Below are 27,806 nucleotides of genomic sequence, written 5' to 3' on the forward strand. Positions count from 1 at the left end.
ACCACAAGCTGAGAGGCATCTCCTCCAAGCAGAGGATTGCAATAGTCAGGTTAAGGGGTAATCTTAAAACAAGTGAACTCAATACTTTTAAAGCAAGAAACATGAACCCTCTGTTGCCAAAATCATGGAATCACAGAATGCTTTGGGTTGGAAGGGACCTTAAAGACCATCCAGTTCCAATGCCCCTGCCATGGACAGGGAGACCTTCCACTAGCCCAGGTTGCTCAGAGCCCCATCCAGCCTGGCCTTGGACACTTCCAGGGATGGGCAGCCACAGCTACTCTGGGCAAACTGTGCCAGGGCCTCCCCACCTTCACAGTAAAAAATTTATTTCAAACTTCTAATCTAAATCTACCCTCTGTCAGTTTAAAGCTATTCCTCCTTATCCTATCATTACATGCCCTTCTAAAAAGTCCCTCTCTGGCTTTCTTGTAAGCCCCCTTTGGGTACTGGAAGGGGCTGTAAGGTCTCCCTGGAGCCTCCTGCAGAGGAACCCCAACGCTTCCCAGTCTTTCCTCCCAGAACAGCTGCTCCATCCCTCTGACCATTTTGGTGTCCCTCCTCTGGCCTCGCTGCCACAGCTCCATGTCCTTGCTGTGCTGGACCCCCAGGGCTGCAGGCAGCTCTGCAGGGGGGGTCTCCTCAGAGCGGGGCAGAAGGGCAGAATCCCCCCCTCCCCTGCTGCCCACTCTGCTCTGGATGCAGCCCAGTACAGGGCAGGTTCTGGGATGGGTCATGTCCAGCCTCTCACCCACCAGCACCCCAAATCCTTCTCCCCAAGGCTGCTCCATCTGTTCATCCCCAGCCTGGATTGGTACTGGGGGTCGCCCCAGCACAGTGCAGCACCAGCACTTGGTCTTGTAAACCCCATGAGATTCCCACGGCCACTTCGTGAGCTTGTCCAGGTCCCTCTGAACGGCATCTCCTCCCTCAGTGTCTGTACCTCACCACTCAGCTTGATGTCCTCTGTAAACTTGCTGAGGGTGCAGTTGATCCCTTCATCTATGTCACAATTAATATCATTAAAGATACTAAATAACACAGATCCCACTAAGGACCCCTGAGGGACACCACTTGTCACTGTTGTCCATAGGGACACTGAGCTGTTGACGCTACCCTCTGTGTATACACATATAGTCACATACAAAGCAGGAAACTTTGAAGGAAAGTGTTTAATGCCTTTTTAGCCAGTTGTATCAGCCCAGAGGATGAATGTTGGCCAAGGAAGTTATAGAAGAGGTGGAAAAGCTGGAGAAGTATTCACTGAGCAGTAGCTCCGACTACTGGCCAATTTAATGCAAGTCAAAGCTGTGGCTTGTAAGGGGCAAACCAACGTCCACATGTTGCTACACATGCTTCTCAAACTGGGAGCTCTAAACCCTGCTCCAAGGGAGAGTCCCAACAACAAAATCCCTGAGGTTCCCCAGTGACAAAGAGAAAGGACAATTTCCATTTTCTAGTTCTTAATGTGCCCAGCTGATGTCACCACCTTTGTAAGCTTTTCCAGGAACGAATGGTGTTCAGGGTGAGCGAGCCCCAGGCTGTAACTCCTCGTTAGAAGGGAAGAAGCCATGGAGCAGCACACCATCACTCTGTTCTCAGCTCTGCCACCAGCTTTCCTTTGCTGTTCTGCCAATGCCCTTCACCTTCTGCTTCCATAACTCTGCACTAAGGCTGCAGCAACACCATCATGAATTACTCATAAATTGGATTACCTTAAATGTAAGTCCTCTGATCTCCTCATTTCATAGCACCATATCCATGTGTCTCTCTTACAGCAGAAGGAAAGGAAGAAGAAATAACAGCAGGAAGAGAGAGGTAACTACTGTATAATTATTGCCAATGTGAAGGCTCTTCAGTTGTTAAAATCTGCCCTCTAATCAACTGAAGAAACCCTTAAGGCTTTCCAAGTCATCCAAGAAAAAAAATTAAGGTGTAAGAATAAAGCAGCAGATAGGAAAGCTTAATTGTGTCTAAGTCACCTGTTCCAACTCACGGTGACACATTACCAACAGTGTAATTTAAGTGCTATCATATTTTGAGCAGAAATATGCACATAATTAGCAGTCCTAACTGCTTAGGATACCCAAACAGTCTTGAGGAAACATAAAGTTCAAATCCTCTCCACCCTTAGATGCAGACACTATTCCCACTCACATCAGCTGTTCCTAAAAGACAAGTATCCTTCAGTCCTACTTGCAGGGGGATCTCAAAAAGCAAACTGGGTTAGGTTTTCTGCTTTTGCCATGTTCTTCTCATCCCTCCATTCCTTCCTCCTTTCCCACTGAAAAATTACAGTAGCATTTACCTCCCCAGTAAAGGATAAAGGCTATCAGTATTTCCTATAAACTGGTGAGGCCACAACTTGAGTCCTGTGTCCAGTTCTGGGCCCCTCCCTGCAAGGATATTGAGGGGCTGGAGCATGTTCAGGGAAGGGAACGGAGCCAGGGAAGGGTCTGGAGCACAAGTCCTGTGAGGAACAGCTGAGGGGGCTCAGCCTGGAGAAAAGGAGGCTCAGGAGGGACCTTCTCACTCTCTGCAACATCTTGACAGAAGGGGGGAGCCAGGTGGGGGTCAGGCTCTGCTCCAAGGAACAAGTGACAGGACAACAAGAAATGGCATCAAGCTGTGACAGGAAAGCATTTCTTCACTGAAAGGGATTGATTAGACATTGGAAGCAGCTGCCCAGGGAGGGGGTAGAGTCCACATCCCTGGAGGTGTTCAAGGAACAACTGGATGTGGCACTCTGTGCTCTGGGCTGGGTGACAATTTTGGGATCGGTCACAGGTGGGACTTGATTTTGGAGTTCTTTTCCAACCTTAGTGATTTTGTACTCTGGGCTATATTACAAAATAAATTACTTTTAAAAAACAAAAAAAATCAGGACTCCTAGAGCAATTGCTTTTGAAGGGTAACAAGGAATAAGTGTGGTTTCTACAGGGTATGAAGCAGAAGTGCTATGTAAGACAAAGTACTGTGATGTGATACTCTACTTTACCCATATTCCTATCTGCTTAAAGCAAACTCCTCATGGATATTCATCACTTGCCCATTTACTAATGGCTGTCTGAATTAAGATCCTGTAGGAGAGGTCTGTGGTGCAGCTGAAGGTACTGAAAAAAGCTGTGCTTTGAGTGGCAGGGAAAAAATAAACAACTCACTGCATTATGGTGCATTCCCAGAACTGACACCTCAGAAAACAGCATTGCCTTTGCCAGTTCTTTCTGCAGCACTTTTTGCCATCTAAAAGTGGAAATTGCTTGTCAGCCATACAGGGCTACGTGATAATTGCATTATCTCTGTACTCCACGTGCACTTGTGAAGCAGTTCAAGAACACATTTTCACAGCAGGATGTGAACAACATGCAATGAATCAAGATTAGGGCCACAAGTATTAAATGGGTGCTAATGAGATTACTCATTTACAGGTAGGGTCTGACAGAGAAAAGCTTGCAGTCAGAAAAATAATAAAAGGATCAAATTATTAACAATATGCACTTCACTTTCAGTTTGTCCTAGCTTTTGAACTGAGATTTATTTTAAAACCACTGAAAGAAAAATAAACACTCCATGGGAGCCAAATTGAATACTTCCTTAGAAGGAAGGATCAAAAAACATTATCTCAAGAGCCCACCTCTTCCTAACAGAGTAAACATTAGCAGCAGCAGGTTTGATACGGCAGAACAAAATGTGGAAGCTGTTGAAACTTAATAAACACTTTGCCCAGGAGTTTCACAGCAGTTTGGCAACAACACACAGTGAGAGATTTCATCAGCTGAGGGAGGTGGGGGTGTTTAACCTGGAGAAAAGGAGGGTCAGGGGACTCCTTATCGCTGTTGACAACTGGCATTTTCTTTAAGAGCTGGGCTCAGGGTTCAAGAGTCAAGAACTTAAAACAAGGGCTTTATCTGAGACCTTATAATCTGAATAGATGGCAGTACCAGCAACCCCTATTGGGAAGGACATGTTTTAGGCAACCCAGTCCCGAACTATAACATTCTTCAAATCACTTGAGCACTGCTAAAGCTCACTGATATGTTTGAGAGCCAATGGTGAAATGGACTGATGTTAAGACACAGTCCTTCTAATCCCAACCTTTAAATTGTTGTAATGCTCACCAACTAAGCTACAATATGTAATTTGCTTTTATGACATGAAGATAAAACCTGCATTGCAATAACAGTCCCCCCATAACCAAGAAGACAACACTCATGTAATACAGTTTCCATGATTAATATATTTTACTCAGTATGTACACAGTTCTCCAAATAAACTGGGTTGTACAAAGGCAGTTTAAGAAGTGTTAAGTATCCTCCTTGTCAGGTGTCACATGGGGTAAGTCTTTGGCTTTGCTTCCTCCAGTTCAGCATCCAACCAGCGGTATCTGCGGTGAAGGCGCAGGACTTCGATTGCTTTTTGTTCCAGAGGTGCTGGTTGAATACCCAAATCCTCAAAACCAGGAAGGTCAGGATGTTTCATGTCTGTTGTGTGAAACTTTAACAAAAATGGGGAGGGTAGGAATTAAAAAAAAAAAGAAGAGAATTCAGTTGATGAAATCAACAGCATCACAACCAATGCAATCATTCACATACTAAAAATAAGTATTGTCACCTGATGTCACCTTTCTCCTTTTATGGACACAAATGACCATAAATACATAGTACTGGCAACAATTCAGTATGTCTCAGAACAATTTTCTACAGATGGCAGCCCTGGGGAGATTATACTACAATACTACAATTTCAAGGCTGCTGGCCTAAGACTGTTTCCCCCAAAAAACAATCACTGCTGCATCTTGTAGTAGATCTGAAGATCTGTTCAAACACTGGACTCAGCTGGTGTTTCTGTCCCAGACAGAAACCCTGTCCCAGTTCCTTACCTGTTTTCTTCTTGCTACTTTTTCTTGAGAAGAGGAAAATATTCAACAGAACAACGGCATAATTACACAAGGTATTGAGTACCAGTGACCTCACAGGAGATAAAGGTGTTCTGCATCCAGCAAAAAGTCCTTCAGGCTTCATGTTTAGATTCAGGAATGAACAGCAGTGAGACCTGCAGGAAGTGTCTTCCTTTTCTCCCCATACAGTATCATGGAAGTTACTGCATTGCAACCACAAAATCAAGCCAAACTTGTAAGGGAAGTTGACACTTGAACTCAAATTACACATATTCTGCTTTGTCAAGAAAATGTGTGTTGAATTATCACCTCCAGTATGTTGTTTTGCTCTGCTCATGGTTTAGAACAGGCTCCCTTGTTCATGGTTTATAAGAGGGACATATTTAATTCTATTACCACATTTGCAACACATATGACCTAAATTTTAGCACATGGGGATTTCTCTTATGCTGTTATTCCTTGAAAGGTCTTTAAGTCAACCATATGTAATATTGGATAGATTATTTAAGGATCTTCTCCAGGGACACTCCCTTGTCACGGGGGGAGAAGCTTGCATGCCCTCATGAGGTTGAGAGCTATGCTGGAGGTGGTTTGTGCTGCCAGTAGGGTCTCCCATGCCAGACAGGTCTCAGCTGAAGGGTCAGACAAAGTGTGTCCATGGGCAGGATGGGCTCGCTAGCTGTCTGGCAACCATCCTAGGAGAAGGACAACTCCAACCCCAAACCCGGGCAGATGGAGCTCGCTTAGCCCTGTAAGGCCATCCATCTAAGAGAAGGATACTCTAACCAAACCTACGTCCTGAGGTATTCACTGTCACCGTCCAAGCTCGCTAGGCCGTGGCAGATGAACCTTAGGAGTAAAGGGTGGGGCCAGTTCTGCGCACGCTGTGCCTCACCTAAAAAATCCATTGCACAGGCTTGTAGGGTTCACCCACATTGCAAAGCCCTGTAGCGACAGGTGAGGGTCGAAAATGGCAGGTAATAGGAAGCAGTTGGAAGCTGCAGACCCAACCCTGCATGCAGGCGGTTCAGGATATGGGTCATTAGAGACTTGACCCCGGAGATGACAGTCCCTTGCGGCAGCATCCTGAACGACCAAGCAGCCTTTTCTAGGGACAGCACTGCTTGCTCCACACAGAGAGGGGCCTGGCAAAGGTGGCCTAAACAAAGCTCATCTCCACACCCGGCTGGATAACCGCGGCCAACTGGCATCTTCCATGAGGTCAAACAAAAACAAAGATTTCAAAGGCATACACCTGCCTGCAAAGGTGTGCTCAAACTAACACTCGCATGTTGGAACATCAGAACCATGCTTGATACTGGGGATAGTGGACATCCTGAGCGTCGTTCTGCTCTAATTGCCCATGAACTCTCAGTGAAATTCGTCTTCACGAGGAAGGCAGCCTTAAAGAACATGGTGCTGGCTACACACTCTACTGGTCAGGCAAACCCAAAACCGAAAGACACCTTTCAGGAGTTGGCTTCATGATTAAAAACTCCATTGCCTCCAAACTTGAAAATCTGCCGACAGGTCATTCCGATCGCATTATGTCCTTACGCCTCCCTCTACACAACAAGCAACATGTTGTTCTTTTTAGCGTATATGCCCCAACTCTCCAAGCTGACCCAGCGGAAAAAGACAAATTCTACACCGACCTGCACCGCCTCACTCAAAATGTTCCTGCAGATGATAAAATCATAATCCTTGGTGACTTCAACGCCAGAATAGGTAAGAATTCTGAAGCTTGGAAAGGAGTCCTGGGCAAGCATGGCGTTGGAAACTGCAACGACAACGGACGCCTCCTGCTAGAGTTTTGCGCAGAACGTCAGCTCACCCTCACCAACACTATCTTTCAACAGAAAGACAGCCTGAAGACAACCTGGATGCATCCTCGATCCAAGCACTGGCACGTCATTGACTATATATTAGTACAACAGAGAAATGTCAGTGATGTCCGTCACACTCGAGTGATGCCGAGTGCAGAATGTCAAACAGACCATCGCCTTGTGCGTTGCAAACTTAACCTCCACTTCAAGCCCAAACCTAAGAGAGGCGGCATTCCAAGGAGGAGGCTCCGAGTCAGCAATCTTCAAACAGCCACAGTGAGTGACAGCTTCCAGGTAAACCTTCAAACTAGACTTACAGATAATCCCATAGATCCCTCTCCTGAAGCTCTATGGCAGCATATTAAAAGTTGCATCCTGCAGTCCTCTGAAGAGTCCCTAGGGTTCTCCTCCAAGAAAAACAAAGACTGGTTTGATGAAAACAATCAAGAGATCCAGGAATTGCTGAAGAAGAGAACTGCTCACCAAACACACCTTGCTCACCCATCTTGCCATATAAATAAAGCCGCCTTTCATCTTGCATGCAGCAAGCTTCAACAGAAACTTCGAGACATCCAGAACAAATGGTGGCTCGACCCAGCAGAAAGGACACAACTATGCGCAGATTTGGATGACCAAAGAGGATTCTATGAGGCCCTGAAAGCAGTGTACAGACCCACACACCAGGTTCAAAGCCCCCTACTCAGTGCAGATGGTCAAATGCTTCTAACAGATAAAACCTCCATCCTGAACCGATGGTCTGAGCACTTTCAGACTCTCTTCAGTGCCAACCGTGTAGTCCAAGGCTCAGCAATTCAGCACATTACACAACAACTGGTGAAACATGAATTGGATGCAGCCCCTACTATGGGAGAGATACTCAAGGCCATACAACAGGTGAAAACTGGCAAGGCAGCTGGGGTTGATGGAATTCCACCTGAAATCTGGAAGCATGGAGGTCAAGCACTCCATGCCAAATTCCATGAGCTTGTTGTGCGTTGCTGGGAACAAGGGGAACTACCACCAGATCTCCGTGATGCACTCATCATCACCCTGTACAAGAAGAAAGGAGAAAAATCAGATTGCTCAAATTACCAAGGTACTACTTTGCTCTCCATTGCTGGTAAAATCCTTGCAAGAATACTTCTGAACAGATTAGTACCCACTATTGCAGATCTTCTACCTGAAAGCCAGTGTGGTTTCAGAGCCAATAGGAGCACCACAGACATGGTGTTTGTTCTCAGACAACTGCAACAGAAGTGTAGGGAACAGCACAGAGGTCTCTATGTAACCTTCGTTGACCTCACCAAAGCTTTCGACACTGTGAGCAGAAAAGGCCTGTGGCAGATTTTGGAATGTTTAGGATGTCCCCCCAAGTTCCTCAAAATGATCATCCTGCTACATGAGGATCAGCGTGGACAAGTCAGATACGGCGATGCACTCTCTGAGCCCTTTCCAATAACCAATGGTGTGAAACAAGGTTGCGTTCTTGCACTGTTGTTACAGTAAAATCAAAAGTGAGCAATTCAGATCTATAGAAAACCCTGTGAAACTGAGCTATCAGCCAGAAGCAGCAAAGAGCTCAGCTGCTGCTGGCTGATAGGGAGGAGGCTACTCCCCAAGAATTCACATAGTAGGAATTCACAGGACTCTGCAGGTACATGAAAACAGCCAGAATGAAATAATATAAACATGGGACTTGTGAGAGATAGGCTTTAACCAATTGAAGTATCTGGCGTGGTGGTGTGTAACTCTTTTAGCCAATAAGCTGTAGTCCTAACCCTATATAAACTGTGTGCTTTGTGTAATAAAATGTCTTCACTATAAACTTCATAAGCTTGTTGGTGAAGTCCTTTCTCTCCGACGAAAATTGTTTACTTTATTGCACCAACTCTATTCACAATCTTCTTCAGCGTGATGCTCCAAAGAGCCACAGCAGACCTCGATGAAGAAAACAGCATCTACATCCGATATCGTACCAATGGAAGCCTCTTCAACCTAAGGCAACTGAAGGCCCACACCAAGACCCTGAATCACCTTGTCTGTGAACTGCTTTTTGCTGATGATGCCACCCTCGTTGCTCACACAGAAGCAGCTCTGCAGTGCTTAACATCCTGCTTTGCAGAGGCTGCTGAGCTTTTTGGGCTGGAAGTCAGCCTGAAGAAGACAGAAGTTCTCTACCAACCTGCACCTCAAGAAGTCTTCCATCATCCTCATATCACCATAGGCAATTCAGAGCTTAAGTCAGTCCAGCAGTTCACCTTTCTGGGAAGTATCATTTCCTCAGACGGTAAGATCGACAAAGAGATAGACAACAGGCTAGCAAAGGCATACAAAGCCTTCAGAAAACTCCATAAAAGAGTCTGGTCCAATAAACATCTGAAGAAAAGTACAAAGATTAGTGTCTACAGAGCCATTGTACTGTCTGCTCTTTTATATGGGTCTGAATCATGGGTCATCTACCGCCACCACCTGCGGCTTCTCGAACACTTCCATCAGCACTGCATCCGTTCAATTCTAAACATCCACTGGTCTGATTACATGACCAATGTGTCTGTTCTTGAACAGGCAGGGGTCAGCAGTATCGAGGCCATGCTGATGAGAACGCAGCTGCGCTGGGCAGGACATGTCTCCAGGATGGAGGACCACCGCCTCCCAAAGATTATGCTCTATGGTGAACTCGCCACCAGCTGCCGCAAGAGAGGAGCCCCAAAGAAGAGATACAAGGACTGCCTGAAACAACACCTCAGCCTTGGCCATATTGACTGCCACCAATGGTCCACTCTGGCCTCCAATCGGGATGCATGGAGACACACCATTCACGACACTGCTGCTTCCTTTGAGAATGCACGGAGAGTCAGTCTTGAGGAGAAAAGACAACGCAGAAAGAAGCGTTCCTTGCCAATGTCACCTAGGGAGATGTTCCACTGTGCCTTTTGTGACCGGACCTGCCTATCCCGTATCGGCCTTTTTAGCCACCAGCACGCTTGCAGCAAGCGTGGGTAGTGCCCTTCTCAAATCTTCATTTGCGAAGCCTAGCCAAGATGATGATGATTTAAGGATGAAAAGCTGGGAAAGAGGAACAATCAAACACAGAAATGACAAGGAGAAACTCCCCTCTTACATCTATATCCTGAGCCAATACAGCAAATAGAACTACACCACCAACTGTCTCCAGCATGGGAGAAATCCTCCCTCCTTTATTCCACATACTGTCTGCAGTTTGCCACAATGACTTTCAAACAGAATAGGAAACCAGTTTATTTTACAGATGGAGAAATGTGAACAAAGAAGTTATTTGCTTCCAGTTATTCAGAAAGCAGCTTTAGAGTACAGAAATCAGTTCACCCGGATTCATAGTAGTATCTTGTCTCTAATTTGGGGACAATCGGGTCAAAATAGGCTATTGATTCTGTGTTGTAACAAAAGGCATTAAAACTCCAACTCTGCAAAATAAATGCCTACATCACTCAGAGAGCAGCAAGCTTGGGGACTGTACATGACTATCTTTGCTAGCCTATACACATGCCAAGTTTTGACACTAACACTTGCTAAATCCTACTTTTTCCTTGCTGGCAGTTGTTTTTTCCAAGTTATTTCTCCACCTCCACTGAAACATTCTGAGAAGTCAGGAATAAACATGAAGTTGCAACATCTTCAGGAGAAATGCACTGTAACGTTAAGTGAGAACTTGGACTGTATCCAGAGTTGTCAGTTCAAATTCAGTTGTTAAAAACACCATTAGCTGGATGATATAAGTGATTTTGACGCATCTAGAAGTACATAAATGGACCAGTTAACTAAGAGTGGGAACATCTCTCCTTTGGCTTTGCTGTTTTCAATACCATGTGTTGTGGGGAACGGGGCAGGGACACAGTGAAACATGCAGCCTTGACCACCTGTAACACTTAACATCTTTAAAAACTTCAACTTTTGTAGCATCCAGACAGTCCAAGAGCAATTCTTTGTAACCAAATTCTAGCCACTGAACTGACTGAAGTGCTACACCACCCGATGCACATGCATTTCAGCATTTCTTGAATGCAAAACTACAAGAGCAAGTTAACAAAAACACAAGGAAACATTTCCCAAAAAGGATTTGGGAATTGTTCCACACTTACCCTGTCCACTTTGTCCCGTGTTATCCATGGTTCAAATGGATTCACCTCAAAGAATCTTGCAACTAAACTGTAAACAGAAAGAGTATTGCAGAAGTACAGTCATCATCCACATGCACAAAAGAAAATGAAAAACTGGTAAAAATATTTCACACAGTGAGCAAGAGCTTGTTCCGTAGCTGTTCGTTAATCTGTGAATTCATTAAAGTAGTGAACATGGCAGCCACCAAGTTCTTAGTTGTGTTTCTGATAACTTTAACTGTTTGCTACTGAATTATTAGATAATTTACTATTTTACTGTGGAAGGGAAAGGAGAAGGAAATATCTAGAAATAAAAATAAGCATTAGAGGATGGGGAAGGTAACCCCCCACATCCAATTCCCCACACACCAGAGGGGTTCAGTTATGCCCCTGCCTTTCATCTAAATTCTGCTCCCCAGTGGTGTAGGCAGTAATCCAATTAGTCACCAAGTTTCCTTCAATGCCTCCAGGAGAAAACACACTTGCTGACAACTAAATGAGTTATCAGCCCTACAGACAAGGTGATGGGAAACTGGAGCAATCCATAAAAAGGATGAGGATTAGTATATATGCAGTTTTCAAAAATGAAGTTTCCCCTGAAACAAAGAAAATCTGGCAGAGAAAGTAAGGCTACAGCTCTTGCTCAGGGTCTTGAGACCAACAGTACTTGAACCTCTTACTGAAGTGCCCACCTGGCAGACTAGGACTTTACTAAGTTATTGCAAATAAGAGAACTAGGCCTATCTGCCTTTCAGACTCAGTCTTTTCCCAAAAATATGAAATACCACTTAGTTTAGCCTATAAATAAAAAAAAACATAAGATGGACTGCAGCAAAGCAAATGTGACTAAATGTGACTAAAATTAATAAGCACCTTTTTAACCTCTGTTAACCTGATGGCTCTTAAAGCCAATACAGAAACAGCCACCAGTTTAAGATGTTCTAAGTGTTACTCATCAGTAACACAGATCCAATGTTGAGTCCTACTGGCAGGAGGGTTCTAACACTGGTGACTGCTGTAGCTTATTAGTTTGCACTGTACTAAAAGTCAGAAGGACCAGCACGCCCAAACATTAACACAGGAGACTATGTCCGCTCATCCTGTCAATAGTTGCCCGGGAGAAATGACCTGGGAATAAATAGTTATGTTGAATTTACTACAAGCACATTTTTCATAAATCAGCTTATCAAGTGCAGGCCTGTTCTGAGCAGAATCACAGAATCATAGACTAGAATGACAGAATCATTTGGGTTGGAAGAGGCCTCTAAGATCATCAAGTCCAACCCTTAATCCAACCCCACTTTGATTACTAGATCATGGCACTCAGTGCCACATCCAGTCTCACCTTAAAAACCTCCAGGGTCAGAGAATCCACCACCTCCCAGGGCAGGCCATTCCAATGCCTGACCACTCTCTCTGTAAAGAACTTCTTCCTGATATCCAACCTAAACCTCCCCTGGCAGAGCTTAAGCCCATGCCCTCTTGTCCTACTGTTGGTTGCTTGAGAGAAGAGACCAATCCCCACCTGGCTACAACATCCTTTCAGGCAGTTGTAGAGAGTGATAAGGTCTCCCCTGAGCCTCCTCAGAAGGCTCAAAGCTGGCTGCAAGCACCTAGGGAATGGCAGTTTCTGCCATCCAACATGTTAACAACTGGTCAGAGTAAATGACCAATGCAACAGGTATTTATGCTTTTGTGTTGTCTCCTAGAACTCAAGTTCTTAGGTTGGAAGGGACCACAGTGGGTCTTCTGGTCCCACCTCCTACTCCAGCAGGGCCATCCCAGACCACACAGCACAGGATTGTGTCCACATGGGTCTGGAATATCCCCACTGAGGGAGAACCCACACCCTCTCTGGGCAATCTGTTCAGTGCTTGGTCACTGCACAGCAAAGTTCTTCCTCATGTCCAGGCAGAACTCCCTGAGCATCAGTTTCTGCCCGTTCCTCTTGTGCCATTGCTGGGCACCCCTGAGCAGAGCCTGGTCTGTGCTCTGCCCCCTCCCTGCAGGCACTGACAGACATGGATAGGTTCCCTTCTCAGTGTCTCTTCTCCAAGCTGAGCAGGCCCAGCTCCCTCAGCCCAGTTAGGGTTCCACTTACTGGTAGAGAGGCCGTGGAAGTGGGTAGGGAATAAAGGCTCGATAGGCGACCGCGTAGATGTATTCGACCATGTCGTACAGGAGGTACCGGTGAGGGCTGAGAGAAAAAGAAAAAACATTACAGGTAAATCAGCTACACTTAAACATTTGCACCAGGTGACAAAAAAATTTAAAGCCTTACACCCCGTCTTCTTCAATCCACATGATTGATCCACAGAGATCCCCCTACAGCTCATGGGGAGCCCACAGTGGAGCAAGTTTATCCTGGAGAACTGCAGCCTGTGGAAGGAGCTGGGGAAAAGCATGGAGATGAGGAAGCAGAAGAAAGGAACTGTGGGCATCTGGCTGCTGGCCAAGACCAACCCACCACAATCATACTGGATAAAGTGGAGTGTGTGTACTTTCAAAGCACCCCTTTAATGTGCCTCCTCCATGCTCACTCAAATTTTGAACACAAGACTTCCAGTGCTATGGTAACTGTTACAAGCGCACTTGGAAATCTGTAAAAAGAAGGAAGCCAGAAGGCAAATGGAAAATTAAGGATGGTTTATGAACAAGACATCCCATCTTTGGTAGCAAATGGCTGTAGGGAAATTGATTTACTTGCCTTTGCTTGACTAAGAATATACTGTTCTCTCCAAATGCAAGAGGAAGTAGCCAAGATAAACTGTCCCAAAAGAATGCACTCCCTCTCTCTTAGGATGGAGAGATGGAAGCAGACAGTGTCTTGCACACCTGCAGTAGTTTAAAAGAAACATATACCGCTGGGAATTCCCATTCCTTTCTTGTTCACATTTTGACTTTGCATTTTATACTCTATCTTTATAGGACGGCTCCAAACTGAGCCATCAGGTATCTTTCCTGGCTTTCAAGGCAATTTGCTGGTATTTTAGTCTGAAAAACCCAAGATCTCAAAGATATCAAGGCCTAAGGTTGCATGAAAACTGAGCCCTCAATTGACATGTTCTTCAGAAAAATAACCACCATCAAAATTTGTTAAATGCTAGAAAAAAAAGACAAAATCCCAGATTACTATTACTTTATCTTGTAAAAGCAAATCAAATGTTCTAAGAGATATACTTCAAAGTAGGGCAGCACATTTGGGGGAATTCAAAGAATTCTACACTCAAATTTCCTTATGAACATCATCCACGTGGTTGTATTTTAGAACCTCAGACATCTGCACTTATGAAGTTACACTAAAGAACTACCAACAAAAACAAGAGAGTAAGTTTCCTTCTGTAATAGAACTTGCATGAGAAACACAGTAAAAAAAGTGGTACAATTTAGTTACTCAGCTGGGGTGAGGGGGACGGAAGGAAGGAAACAACCAAACTGCATTTTCATTAGTTATTAGCATTTTTTTTTACCTTTTTTTTTGCCTTTACACTTTAACATGCTCAAGGTATGATAAGCCAATTTCATTTTTATCCTGATATGCAAGAACCATATAAGGATGTATAAGATAGCCCAACTTTAAAATGTGAAAATAAATACTGCTTTTTCTTGACACATTATCAAACATTAACACTACAATTCCCCCCAAGAATAGACTCCCATTGACGTTAACAGTACATTAACCCCAGTTCTGGCAGGTAGCAAGCTCTACAGAACATCTGCATTTAAGACACATTGACCAAGTGGATGAAGTAAAACCAATTCCATCGAGGAAAGAGAGGAACAGGTAAACCATATCAAACCTTCAGTCATTCAGAAATAGCAAAGACGCCATGAGCTGTCAGTTAAAACTCTATTCCACCATATAGTAGGGAAAAACCCCACAAAACAAAACCCCACAAACCCTCAGAAATACTCTGCTCTTTTACAAACTTAGCATCTTAAACACAAACTGGTAACTCCTTTCCAAAAACATGAAAAGGTGTATCACACAGCTTTAGTCAGGGGTTATGCTGCACAGTTCCTTTGGTTTTCCAACACTGATTTGGAATTTTCATTCAAAGTCATTTCAGGCATTGTAATGTTCCTGAAACTACTCCTTGCAACGAGAACCTGGCATCTCTGCTTGGATTCCTGCCTCTGAAACCTGGGCACTGAACTCCTGGCTTTCTGTAAACTGCCAAAAAGTGAGACCTTGAAACTGGAGGAACATATTTAAAAGGCCAGCTCTTCCATTTGGCTGCAGACACTGTTTTATTTAGTGCACAATTCTCAATTTCTCCCATAGCTGGAGCAGTTGCTTCTGCTGAGGGAGCACTGAACCTAAAACCAGGTGCCTCTCTTTCCTTTGGGGCAGATGGGTTTGGATTCGTATTGGCACATCTTCAAGTTTGCCTCTAAGGGGTAAAATAGTCTCTCAAATGGTTAATTTTATCACATTTTGTGGGTTTGCATTAGTTGTGTCCATCTGACACCTACATATCTATAGAAAAGGGGGTTTGAATGGCTGTCCAGCATTTGATTCCACTGTTTTTTCAGTGTGATACCTCCTATCATCCCAGCGCTTCAAAAGTAACCTCAAGCTACTTAATTATTGTTGCTGTGGTGAGGTCCTTCAGACCACTGTTAGCTTCTTCCTCTTATTATCCCAGTTTTTGAGCAGAAGTCCCTCAGCATATTCCAAAGGGAGTTGAAGACCTGCCTGCTGCCTTCCCAGGGCACCTACCAGTGTAACAACTTCCTCAACAGCTCAGTTAAAGCACTGAACAAAGAGGCAGGACATCAATAACAGACAAACCAAAAACCATCTCTGGATTAGTGACCCTTCCCCTGTACTCTGCATTGGGGAGGCCACACCTTGAGTGTTGTGTTCAGTCCTGGGCCCCTCAGTTCAGGAAAGAGATTGAGGGGCTGGAGTGGGGCCAGAGAAGAGCAACAAGGCTGGGGAAGGGACTGGAGCACAAGTCCTGTGGGGAGAGGCTGAGGGAGCTGGGGTTGTTTAGCCTGGAGGAGTCTCAGAGGTGACCTCAGCACTGTCTAGAACTACCTGAAGAGAAGTTCTAGCCAGGTGGGGGTTGGTCTCTTCTCCCAGGCACTCAGCAATAGGACAAGGGGGCATGGGCTCAAGCTCTGCCAGGGGAAATTGAAGTTGGAGATCAGAAAAAAATTCTTTCCAGAGAGAGTAATCAGGCATTGGAATGGCCTGCCCAGAGAGGGGGTGGATTCACCATCCCTGGAGATTTTTAAACGCAGATTGGACGTGGCACTGAGTGCCATGATCTAGTAAATGGACAGGAGTTGGACCAAGGGTTGGACTTGATGATCTCAGAGGTCTTTTCTAACCCAACCGATTCTATGATTCTATGATTATGGGAATGAAGAGCCTTCACTACAACAGCCTCACAAAATGACTTTGGAAAAATCAGTTTACTCTCAAATCTGGGTATCTTTGCAAAATCCAGATACAATGCACATTTTTGGTAAATAAGAGGAGACAGATAGGTACACTATACAAAAAAAGCATGATTTATATCTTGATTCATAAGTAACTGCTTTATCAATGAATCTGATGTTCCTTTTACCACAGTTCCAGTGCTCTGTCAGAGGATGAAACATGGACCCATTACCTTGCATATGCCATGTTGTTTATTCCTAATGCTAATGACCCATTGTGACTTAAAGCTTTTGTACACAAAATATTTCAAGTGATCACAGAATCATAAAATGATTTGGGTAGGAAAGGACCTTAAAGATCATCCAGTTCCAACCTCCCTGCCACGGGCAGGGACACCTTCCATTATCCCACGTTACTGAGAGCTCCACCCAACCTGGCCTTGGACACTTCCAGGGATGGGGCAGTCACAGCTTTTCTGGGCAACCTGTAAATCCGTTGTCTTTAACAGCAGAACCATTGCCTCTAATCATTCTAATTCCAGGTGTTTCCCACACAGCTTTACCAGAATTTTCTCCAAATCTACGTTGTCTCTATGCTTCTCAAAATGCCTGTTCCTCTTTCTGCACATACATAACACAACATGCAATGGGGCCCAAACTGGGATTTTCACAGTACTCACAGCAACAGCTCGAGTAATTTTTCCTCCCAAAAAGGAGGTGGAATTTATTGCAGCTCAAACTGTGTGCATGGATGGAGAAATTAAATGTACTGTGCAGTATGCCAAAAAATGACATCAAAAAGAAGTACTTCAGTTAATTAGAATCAGAAAAGTGACCTACCCAGCCAAGGCATATGTTTTTCCTTTTGCATCAGGATTCTTAATTGCATTGATAATTGCCTTTGCTACATCAACCACCTGTGAGGAACAAATTCAGACCATTACCAACAGAAAACAGGACTGCATGCACACACTAATCTTTCAGCAGTGATTTACAGCCCAACACATGCACCCAACCCATCCACAGGGAATTTGGGACTGCCTTGTTTTATGGCAAACTTACATATACTGGTTGTTTCACTGTTTTTTTGCCCAGAGCAATCAGAGGTACACCACCAAACCAGCGCATGTCTGCCAGAAAGAGGGAGACAATCTGTGAATCCTTTCAGTCAGAAAACAACCAAGACACTTCACACCACACTGAGTGTGGCTCAATTCTGAAAAGTGACTTAACTTCAGGGAAAAAATAGAATGGGGAAGAACTCCCATCCAGTTCTTCCGGTGGCCTAGTTTTCCACACCCATTTAGTTTGCTTAACAATGATGAGAAGGCTGTATTTGTGTTTAGATTGGTTCAGAGATATCTCAACTTTGAAATACAGAAAAATAGGTTCCATCTATCCTCTGAAGCAATTTGTGGGTGATACCTCAGATAGTATTGTTGCTTCTGAGCCCAGAACAACTCAGGTTGAATTTTACATTTGTGCATTAACAGCTTGACAAACTACTTTCAGGGTTAAGATGACCAGACCTTAGCTGAGAACAGTATTAAAAAAAACCCAACAAACCAATATACACATCCTCCCTTAAAATAATGAAAAAAGAATAAAATCAAAGAGCAAAGTCTAACTGGATTCAGAAAATACTCAGTCAAGAAGATAAGAATTTATGATGTTTCTATGTTTCCCACCACACATGTACATTTCTGATAAAAACATATCTCTTTTTCAAAAGCAAATCTCCTTTTCCTCTGTTCTCTACACAGCTACACAATTCATACATGGTTTATTATTTCAAGAGCACATACTTGCATAATGATTGAGAAATCGGTCTTCTCTCCCAAACATCTCTGAGGGCTTCAAAATTATAGCATTTGGAAATTCTTCCCTCACTACCTTCTCTCCAACAGCCTGGCATTCAATTAAAATGAACACATTCATTAGAGCCGCTCTGAACAAACCAGAAGTGAAGTCTGACTACAGAACTGAAAGAAATTACACCATCAGCAGCACGAAAATTATTTATATCTAAGCCATTTGATCTTTTGAGATTTACACACAGAAAGCCCAAAAAAATCCCATAAACATGTAGATCTGCTTGAGACAAAAATGCAGACTCACTAGTAAAGTGACACAAATTTAAAGGGACAAAGTTCACAAAGAAGCCTAAATAAAGTTTTACACTAAAGATAATGCACAGTACAGTGAGATCACACAAAAAATAGCTGAAAAACTGACAATAATTGTATTCAAAAAAAAAAGAAAAAAATTAGTAATAGAAAATTATGGCCTCTAATGAGATAAGAAAAGATACCAGTCCCAGACTGGTTATTGGTACAACAGCAGGTAACAATTCTGTTCCAAGGGCTCCTAATCAGGATACTCATCTGTGTTTGCAACATTCATTTTGGCATCAACTACTTACTTTGCTGGGTCATTCCAGCCTTAGATGTTAGACCTGATATGAGAGCCCAAACCTTCAACCCAGTTCTTCTTTCTTAATGACAGTGATTTTAGATGCAAAGATGTTCAAAAGTAGAAGAAAGCAGAGTTTTCAGAATACAATACATTTTCCTTCAGAGCACATGGAGTACTAAAGAGGATTTCTAGCTCCAGTACGTAAAGTACCTCAAAAATGTCCCAGCTGCAGAAAACATTTCATAGTAAATTCATACACGGATTTTCTTCAAACAGACCCAGTTGGGGATTAAAAACAAGAATGAAGTAACAGTAATAAAAGAGTAGGCTCTCAGAAAATATATTCAAAAGGAGTCCAGACTTACTTTGGTCCTGAGGTACTTGGAAGGACTCTTCATGTTCGCATTCAGGTGAGAGATGTGAATGAACGTTTCCACACCAGCTTCCCTACTTATCTGTGCGATACTTTGTGGAATATTTATAAATTCATCTTCAAATTTGAAGTTTCTGAAACAAGGCAAGACCCAAATTTTACTCTAAGAGCAACCAACCCTGGATGCCTACTAACCAAAAGTAATCACTAAGTATTATCTGAATGGATTTCTTTAAAGCAAAGTTTCCTTTCATGAGGGGCTCTTCATATAATAAAAATCATGGGCAAATGAAATAGAACTGTAACTGTAGTTATAGTTTCTCTGCTTTTTCACCTGTTAAGATTAAACCAGTATGAAAAATCCTCTTGTCTACTTGTCAGCAACATACAGAAAACCGCCCAAGTGAAATTTTTTTAATTTTTATTAAGAGAAGCCCTGTTGCATCTTGAACTGTGAGCAAAGCTGTGTATTTACAAAACCTGTTCAAAATTTGTCTTGATTTGATGCACTTAATTACATTAAAAAGGAGCTCAAGAATTCTGAGCAGTGCAAGTTAGGGCAGATGCTTGGCATTGGGGAAGTGGATAAAAACTAATCCAAAATCACAGAGGTGCTTATGCAAATGGAAGAAATCAGAATGTCAGGGCATTTAGAGCCATTTCAGAGCAGCCCTCAGGAACTTCAAGGAGAACACAGAAAGAAAAAATCCTCCACTCACTGCATGACATTCAAGGGGCCTAAATTAGGGTGTTAAACTGTAAACTAGTTGGGCATCTGATCAAGAACAATACAGAAGCTCTGTCTCCAAGCAGAACTGACACTATAGGCTGGCAACAATCCCAAAATTCTTTCCAACTATCCCAAGACTGCAAGCAAGAGAATTCGTTTCTCATGTCTTTATACTGTCCTTGTAAGCACCCGTCCATCTTGTCCATTTCCTCTGGGTAACAAACATTTTATCCGAACTCTCTCTCTCTCTGTGCTTATCTACTCCCACAGCTTTTCAGATCCCACTGGAGTCCAAAGAAAGCCTTCAAAATAAGAAGTTATTTTTGACCCTTCAGTAACTAATCTGATCCTGGGAACCATCACTTCTGTTCTACTCACAAAAATAGATTTAGAAACACAGAAGAACAAACATCCCTCCTGTAACTATGGAGTTTCAAACAACATGGTACACACAGATGGGTTTGTACATGAGTAAGAGGCAAGGAGGGAAGACTTTCCTTTTTTTGGCTGATCTCTAAATCTAATCTTTTTTTTTAATTCCTGTCCAAATTTTTCAGAGACTTTGGGATGATTAGAATGGTTAGTTTGATTTCATGTTTAACAGACCATATAACTTTTATCTCAGGGTTTCAGCACCCCCACTGATACCAACACATAAAAATATGTGGTTAAAATATTTGTGCAACACAGGATAAGTTCTGTAATGTCCAAAAGTCTTTAACATGTACCAAGACTTGTCTGTTTGAATCTGTTGAAACTGCCCAGAGAAAAAGGTTTGGGGAGCTTTCAACTAAAATGAAACTTTGTGTTGCCCTCACACTTCAATAATAAAGAAGCCCTTCTTCACATAAATCGTACTTTTTACACAAGTCCCAAAACTTTAAAGGGTAAAAGAGACATGAAATAAAACACAGACTACACTGCCCTTGGGCTAACTGTACAGACTTTCTTTTCTTCCCTTAGTCCCACATTATGAAGAAATTCCTTCTGTTTTGACAGCAATAAGTATTTGTTCTCTATTTCAGGAAAAATAACTGTACCATTTGAGACAAATAATTCTAATCTATTCATATAATTTGCCTCCTAATTTTATAATTTGAACATCAAACAGCCGTTGATAAAAGACAGAGCAACAGAGGCATTAGGTTTGTAAACACTGATGAAATTGATACCTGCATTTGTTTCTGTCTACTAGGACAGCAAAATTATGTACCTTATAAAGGCGTATCACACAATTAAGTTTTCGTCTGGCAGTTCTGCATAAGGCTTTAAATAAAGTGGACATAATTGCATGCACAAACAAAATAAAATGAGGTTATTACAGAGATTCTTAACCTAAAATAAAGATGGGAAGTCTTTTATGGATTTCAAAAAGGAACTATTCTTAGAAATTATCATTAAAAAGTGCTTATATAGGTAATATTGTCTCTGCCAAAATTCCATCAAGGAATGATGTTGTTAATGATAACCCCATGGACTCTCTGTTAGCTATTCCTGTTTATTACCATTTAACAGAGAGGAGGAAAAGCCTGATCACAGCTTAGTCTAGTAGGCTACAACTCATCACTACACCCAAGTGACAGGATGAAATTCCACTTCTGTAATAATGTAAACATAAATATAATGCAAATATAAATGCAATAAAATGAAAATATAAATGTAAGATAATGTATATACAAATGTAAAAAACTGGTGAGCCTGTGTCATCTGTAGGAAGGCACTCAAGGAATATCTGTGAGGTGTGTGAAAGCAGAACATTGAACTTTAAGACAAAACAAAAGTCATGCACTGGAAAACTATGTAAAAAGGCACTTTTCCAGAGCAGATCATAACCAGGAACCTTGTTAACCATTTAAAGAAATAGAAGAAATTTTATATGCACAATTTTAGTTTTACCTTTTCACAGAAGCCAAGAACAGCAGCATCATTGCACATACAGTCTGTAAAAACATGTCCAAGACGTGGTGCAAATCTATCAATACTGGAAAAAAGAGGAAAATTACCTTGTTTCCCATTCCTTTCCAACAAGATTAATGACCACGTTGCTGTGTTCCACAGCTCTTCGGATGGAGTCTTTGTCCTTACAGTCCCACTCCTGTAACCAGAGCATCAAATGATAAAAAGATGAGATGATGTGTAAACAGGCACTATCAAAGAAAGTTCTTTCACACCATTCCCATTTAGAGGCTAAACAACAGCTGGAGTTGTGTCTCTGAGAACAAATAACAGACTGCTTTGCGTAGCATTGGGTTTGTATTTGATCTAAAGCCAGAGGAAGAGACTTACAAAGAAGAGGAGCTGCCCCAGGTCCCCCATGGGCCGCAGGTACATGAGGTCATACTGATCACAGCGGTAGGGGATGATCACCTGAGAGCCAATGCGACCTAAGTGCCCAAAAAAAACCCAAAAGTTTCATTTACCTCAAGCAACCACATAACTTTAAGTAGACAAACTTCTAAATAAACAAAGCTTCTTTTTTTTCCCCCCACATTAAAGCACAATCAAATATTTATTTCCAAAGCTACAAGTACAAGAGAAGTGAGTTTTTGAACCTACATAATTGAAATTCTTACACTGGATTTTTTTTCAATATTTATGTTTGTAAAACAAAATACAGAAGCTTGCTAAAAAAGAATAACAAAAAAAGCCAACAAAAAAGTGTGTCCCATAAGCACATTACAATACCCACAAATGTATCACAAAGAAGAATGTTTGTATTTTTAGGCTGCACAAAAAGGAGAAGGGAGGGGAAAAAAAAGGGTTATTTTCTGAAACTGGCTAGAACAAGAAGAATCAGATAATCTGTACCATCAGAGCTTCACTCTACAGACTGAAAAGCAACACTTTAAGGAGTATTACTTATTTTAATGATTGTAATCTTCAAAAGCTCCAAAATTTCCTGGATTAAAACACGTACTAATTGCCAGATCCTGGCACTTTAGAAGACCAAACATTACAAAAGCATCATGCAAAACACTCGTAAGCCCCCAAATGCCAGGGGCTTCTAGATCATACTGCAACTCAAAGGAAAATCAGTTTCACTAAACACCTTTTATATACTTTTTTAATTAGTACTCTCAGTACATCACCTAAACGGTTGACAACGTATCTTCCCAGGAAACCTGTGGCCCCAAAGACAGTGGCCACAATGCCACTGACAGAGGATCTCCCACTTCTTCCATGAGGGATCACCGCGTGATGGACTTGGCGGTGATGCTGCAGCACGGACGGTGCTCCAGCCAGGACAGAAATTCCAGGGCCTGCAACACAGAACTGGATTAATTGAGATTTATCACTGCTAATTTACAGATGGTTTCTTCCTCATTACAGATCCATCGGGGGGGGGGGGGGGGGGGGGGGGTTGGAACTAGATGATCTTTAAGGTCCCTTTAAGGTCGATGATAAACTGACAAGGTAGAGCCAGCAGAGCGTTTGGAAGGAAGAAACATGTTCCCTCCAACCAAATCAGCCAAAACCAAGAGGATTTTTGAAATTAGCAATGTTCAGTGCTACTACATGTCCACACTCATAAAAAGCAAGGGATAGACGAAATACAGGCTGGACAAACACAAGGCAGACATCTGGCTGCAAGAGCTGCCGCTGGAAAACCACTTGGAGGATGTAACAGAAACCCAGTAAATGACTCCCCATCCTTTAGTAAGTCATGGCCCCAAGCATTTTCTCCATAAGAAAAAGCAAGTTTAATGTCCTCTGTGTAAATCTAAATAGCAAGAATCATAATGAAAACAGAATGACAGATCCATCTGGAAACAACACGAATGACATCATCAGTGACCTCAGCACTGTCTATAACTTCCTGAAGGGACGTTCTAGCCAGGTGGGGGTTGGTCTCTTCTCCCAGGCACTCAGCAATAGGACAAGGGGACACGGGCTCAAGTGCCACGTCCAATCTCAGTTTAAAAATCCACCCCCTCTCTGGGCAGGCCATTCCAATGCCCAATTACTCTCTGTGGAAAGAATTTTTTTCTAATATCCAACTTAAATTTCCCCTGGCAGAGCTTCAGCCCGTGCCCCCTTGTCCTATTGCTGAGTGCCTGGGATTTTGTCTTATACCAGCTTCAAGTAGATATATGACTTCCTAAAAAGCACCTCTACTACAAAAGAGATCCAAGTTTAAACTGGGAATGGATTCTGTCTTCAAAGAGCAGATATGAAGGGCCTTTCCATTAATGAAACAGAGACCTCCAGACTATGAAAAAGAAGGAAAAGACACTCCCAGTGTCCTTACCCAAACCCAGTACAAGTATAAAGGATCACAGAGGGATCTTGTTACCCTGCGGTGTTCTGGCAAAAAGGGGTTTGTTATTTACATTTTAGGAAAAGCAGACTTAAAATAAAATGTCTGGGTTCTCTATAATCAGGAGGATTCCTACGAGTATGCAAAAAAAAGCTACATGATACGGTGAAATTGTGAGGAGAAAGCCTGATGAGCCACACTCCCCAATACTTTGTTTATATGCACTTTTCTTGCTAAAGGTTTAGCAAAAAAAACCCCCACAAAATACTGACATTTGTAGTATTAAAACTACCTGTTACTTTTACATGGGAAACATTTCAGTCCTTACTACACAAAACCTAAAGACAACAAGATTTCAGTCTGCTGTAAGTACCTGTGGAAAAAAAGTATTATTAAACACATCAACCCATGTAAGAGCACAAAATTTTAAAAACAAACACAAATGTGTATCTTTCAACTACTTTGTGGGGTTCTTTTGCTGCTATTTCTGCAAAAATTATTGGTGACAAGCTCTTCTTCATAATGCTATCACTGTTATATTAATAAATAATTACTGTTTGCATTCTCCCACCTTTGTGTAAACAGCTCTTGTTGCTTGCCTTGCACTATAAGGAATTTAGGGATGAACATCTCCTCTTGTTCCATAAATCTATAAAGTCTGCCATAAATTATCACCATCTATGGTGACATGCCCAAACACCGCTATATTCTGCAACAAATCCTGTTGCCCAGAGAAGCTGTGGCTGCCCCATCCCTGGAAGTGTCCAAGGCCAGGTTGGATGGGGCTCTGAGCAAGCTGGGCTAGTGGAAGGTGTCTCTGCCCATGGCAGGGCATTGGAATGAGACGGTCTTTAAAGTCCTTTGCAACTCACACCACGATTCTGTGAATTAAAGCTCAAATATTCACAGTAAACCCAAATCATCTTTTTCTCTACCCAAAAGTTTGTCCACCCCTATTCTCTCAAAACCCTGCAAACTGAAAAAAGATACATCTCCAATTTTGTTCTGAAAGGCATTTTGACAGCTACTTAAGTAAATACACATAATAAAAAGGCATAGCTCCCATTAAAAGTTTCTTAAAATTCCTTCCTCACCTTTACCAAACAAAACCATTTTGTCACCTCCCACTTTACCCAACAGGGGAGCGTGCGCGGAATCAAATGAAATCCAATTCTGTTTTGGTGGCAAAGGCCCAAAGACAAGCTTTCAATATAATATTAGTGGTTGGACATTGCTACAGATCACGGCCAAAAGGTCAAAGCCACACAAAAAATGATATGAGGAACGCAAACTTTGAGCTCGCAAGGCAGTGACAACCTGAGTCCTGTGGGCTCCAAACCCCATTTCCCGGGGGGGAAGGGAGGCACAAACCCGATTATTTCTGCCCCCAAAAACCTCCTCCTCGCCAGCCGCTGCCCTGCGCGTTTCCTCACCCAGCGCTGCTCGGCGGGGCTGGCACTGCGGGCACCCCCCGGGCTCGGGCAGCGGCACCGCGGGGACCGCTGGGGCACGAACACGGACACCGCGGGCACCGCTCGGGCACAGGCACGGACACCGCGGGCACCGCTCGGGCACGGACACCGCGAGCAACCCCCGGGCTCGGACAGGGCACGGACGGGCACCGTGGGGGCGCCGTGGGCCCTGACACCCACCTGCCCTTGGCAGCCGCAGCCCGCGGGCGCAGCGCGTCGCCGCCGCCATCTTGTGCCTTCTGCGGGCCGACGGGCCGGCGCCTGCGCGGGACCGGAGCTGCAACACGCCTGCGCAGGGCGGGGGCCTTAATTAGGGAGTTAATTAGGGCATTAATTAGGGTGAGATAGATCTGTGAGGGTATAGGGTGGAATGTTTGAGCTGGCATTGCCGTGCGAACCGGACTGCGGTGCTGAGGGCCATGTCTAGGCTTTCCTTGAGCACCTCCAGGGCTGGGGGTTGCGCTGCCCCCCCGTGCGGCTTTCTTCCAATGTCTGATCACCTTTCTGTGAGGGAATTCGTCCTGGTGTCCAACCTGAACCTCCCTGGCAAAGCTTGACACCTTGTCCTCTCATCCTGCCACTTGTTCCCTGGAGCAGAACCCGCCCCCCACCTGGCTACAACGTCCTGCCAGGGTATTGTACAGACCAATAAGGTTCCCCCGAGCCTCCTTTTCTCCAGGCTGAGCCCCCCCAGCTCTCTCAGTTGCTCCTCACAGCACTTGTGCTCCAGACCCTTCCCCAGCTCCATTCCCTTCCCTGGACACGCTCCAGCCCCTCAATGCCCTTCTTGCAGGGAGGGGCCCAGAACTGGACACAGGGTTTGAGGTGTGTCCTCCCCAGTGCCCAGCACAGGGGACATTCCCTGCCCTAGTCCTGCTGCCATACTATTGCTGATCCAGGCCAGGTGCCATTGGCCTCTTGCCACCTGGGCAACCCTGGGCTCACATTCAGATGTCACATTGTCACAGTCCACCCACAGGGACATCCCCACCCCCATGTTAAGCCTTAACATTGATTAATCTGTGGGATGTGCTGTTTTGCAGGTCCTCGCACCTCGTACCTGTCTTGTGGGAGAGGAGCCAAGTCCAACAATTGAAACTTTGGCCACTGTTGAGCTGGACCTATTGAAAACATTTTTACTAAAACATTACTTACACCTTGAATTAAGGCCTCATCAAATCAGCCTTAAATGGTGCTTAAAAAATTTTCAGATTACTGACAATTTTTCGATTATTGACATGCAACCACCCTAAAATTCCTGTTTCCCTCTGTCATCTCTAGTCTTCAACTGAGGCTTTTTGCCCTAAGCAAGTGCTGCTGTGAATGTCACATCATGATCACACACAGGGCACTGTGAATCTGCCACTCTTCACTATTATAGCCTTGTTTTTCCCATGAGTTCCCATGGCTTTTTCCTCTGCATGGAATACAAATGGCCATTCTTTTGGAACCTGGCTTACGCCACTGTGGCTGGTGCTCATATTCACCAAAAAGTTTTTAAAATGTCAGCACAGGAAAGGGCAGAATAGGCAGGAAATATTTCTGGCAATTTGGACATATTCCAAATAGTCAGTTTTAACTCAATTTCTGTTTTCATGCAAATCCAAATAGCAGCCCTGCCAGGACTGTGGCACAGCAGATGATTTGGGGGTTTGGGGCAAAAATTTGGATACTCTGTGAACTCTGTCCATAGATATCATAGAACTGTTTGGGTTGGAAGGGACCTTCAAGATCATCTTATTCCAACCCCCTGCCATGGACAGGGACACCTTCCACCAGCCCAGGTTGCTCAGAGCCCCATCCAGCCTGGCCTTGGACACTTCCAGGGATGGAGCAGCCACAGCTTCTCTGGGCAACCTGTGCAAGGGCCTGTCCACCCTCACAGGGAAGAATTTCTCCTTAATATCCAATCTAACCCTGCTCTCTCTGTCAGTTTGAAGCCTTGTCCTGTCACTCCAGGCCCTTGGAAATAGTCTCTCTCCATCTTCCTTGTGGACTCCTTCAGATACTGCAAGGCCACAATTAAGTCACCCCAAAACCTTCTCTTCTCCAGGCTAAGCAATCTCAATTTTCATCACAATTTTTTCTTTGAATTGTAATCCAGGTGCACAAAGAATTAAGCACGCTCATCTCTCCTTACTGGCAGCTGACAACCACAGCAGCAGGTGCGCTCCACCTCCCACCCCCAAACTTCCTACCCACCACTGCTCTCTCCACCTTCCTCATGCCTGACAGTTTCACCACAGCTTTTCTGAGGAGCCCAGCCTGCCTCAGCGCCTTCAGGAAGCCAGATATCCTTAGATATGGT

General features: G+C 43.7%; 1 protein-coding gene across 1 annotated transcript; it reads right to left on the reverse strand.

The window, feature by feature from the left end:
* Positions 1-4,217: 4,217 nt before the first annotated feature.
* Positions 4,218-25,758, reverse strand: NDUFA9 (NADH:ubiquinone oxidoreductase subunit A9). The gene is made up of 11 exons (XM_071551472.1): positions 25,679-25,758; positions 22,858-23,028; positions 22,055-22,152; positions 21,772-21,863; positions 19,031-19,172; positions 18,056-18,158; positions 17,313-17,380; positions 17,091-17,167; positions 12,961-13,056; positions 10,842-10,908; positions 4,218-4,494 (listed from the first exon to the last, which is right to left on the reverse strand). The coding sequence occupies exons 1-11, from the start codon at positions 25,725-25,727 to the stop codon at positions 4,327-4,329; spliced, it is 1,131 nt and encodes a 376-aa protein (XP_071407573.1). The 5' UTR covers positions 25,728-25,758; the 3' UTR covers positions 4,218-4,326.
* Positions 25,759-27,806: the final 2,048 nt, after the last annotated feature.

The sequence above is a fragment of the Pithys albifrons genome, chromosome 3 (assembly GCF_047495875.1).
Source record: "Pithys albifrons albifrons isolate INPA30051 chromosome 3, PitAlb_v1, whole genome shotgun sequence".
NCBI lineage: Eukaryota > Metazoa > Chordata > Aves > Passeriformes > Thamnophilidae > Pithys > Pithys albifrons.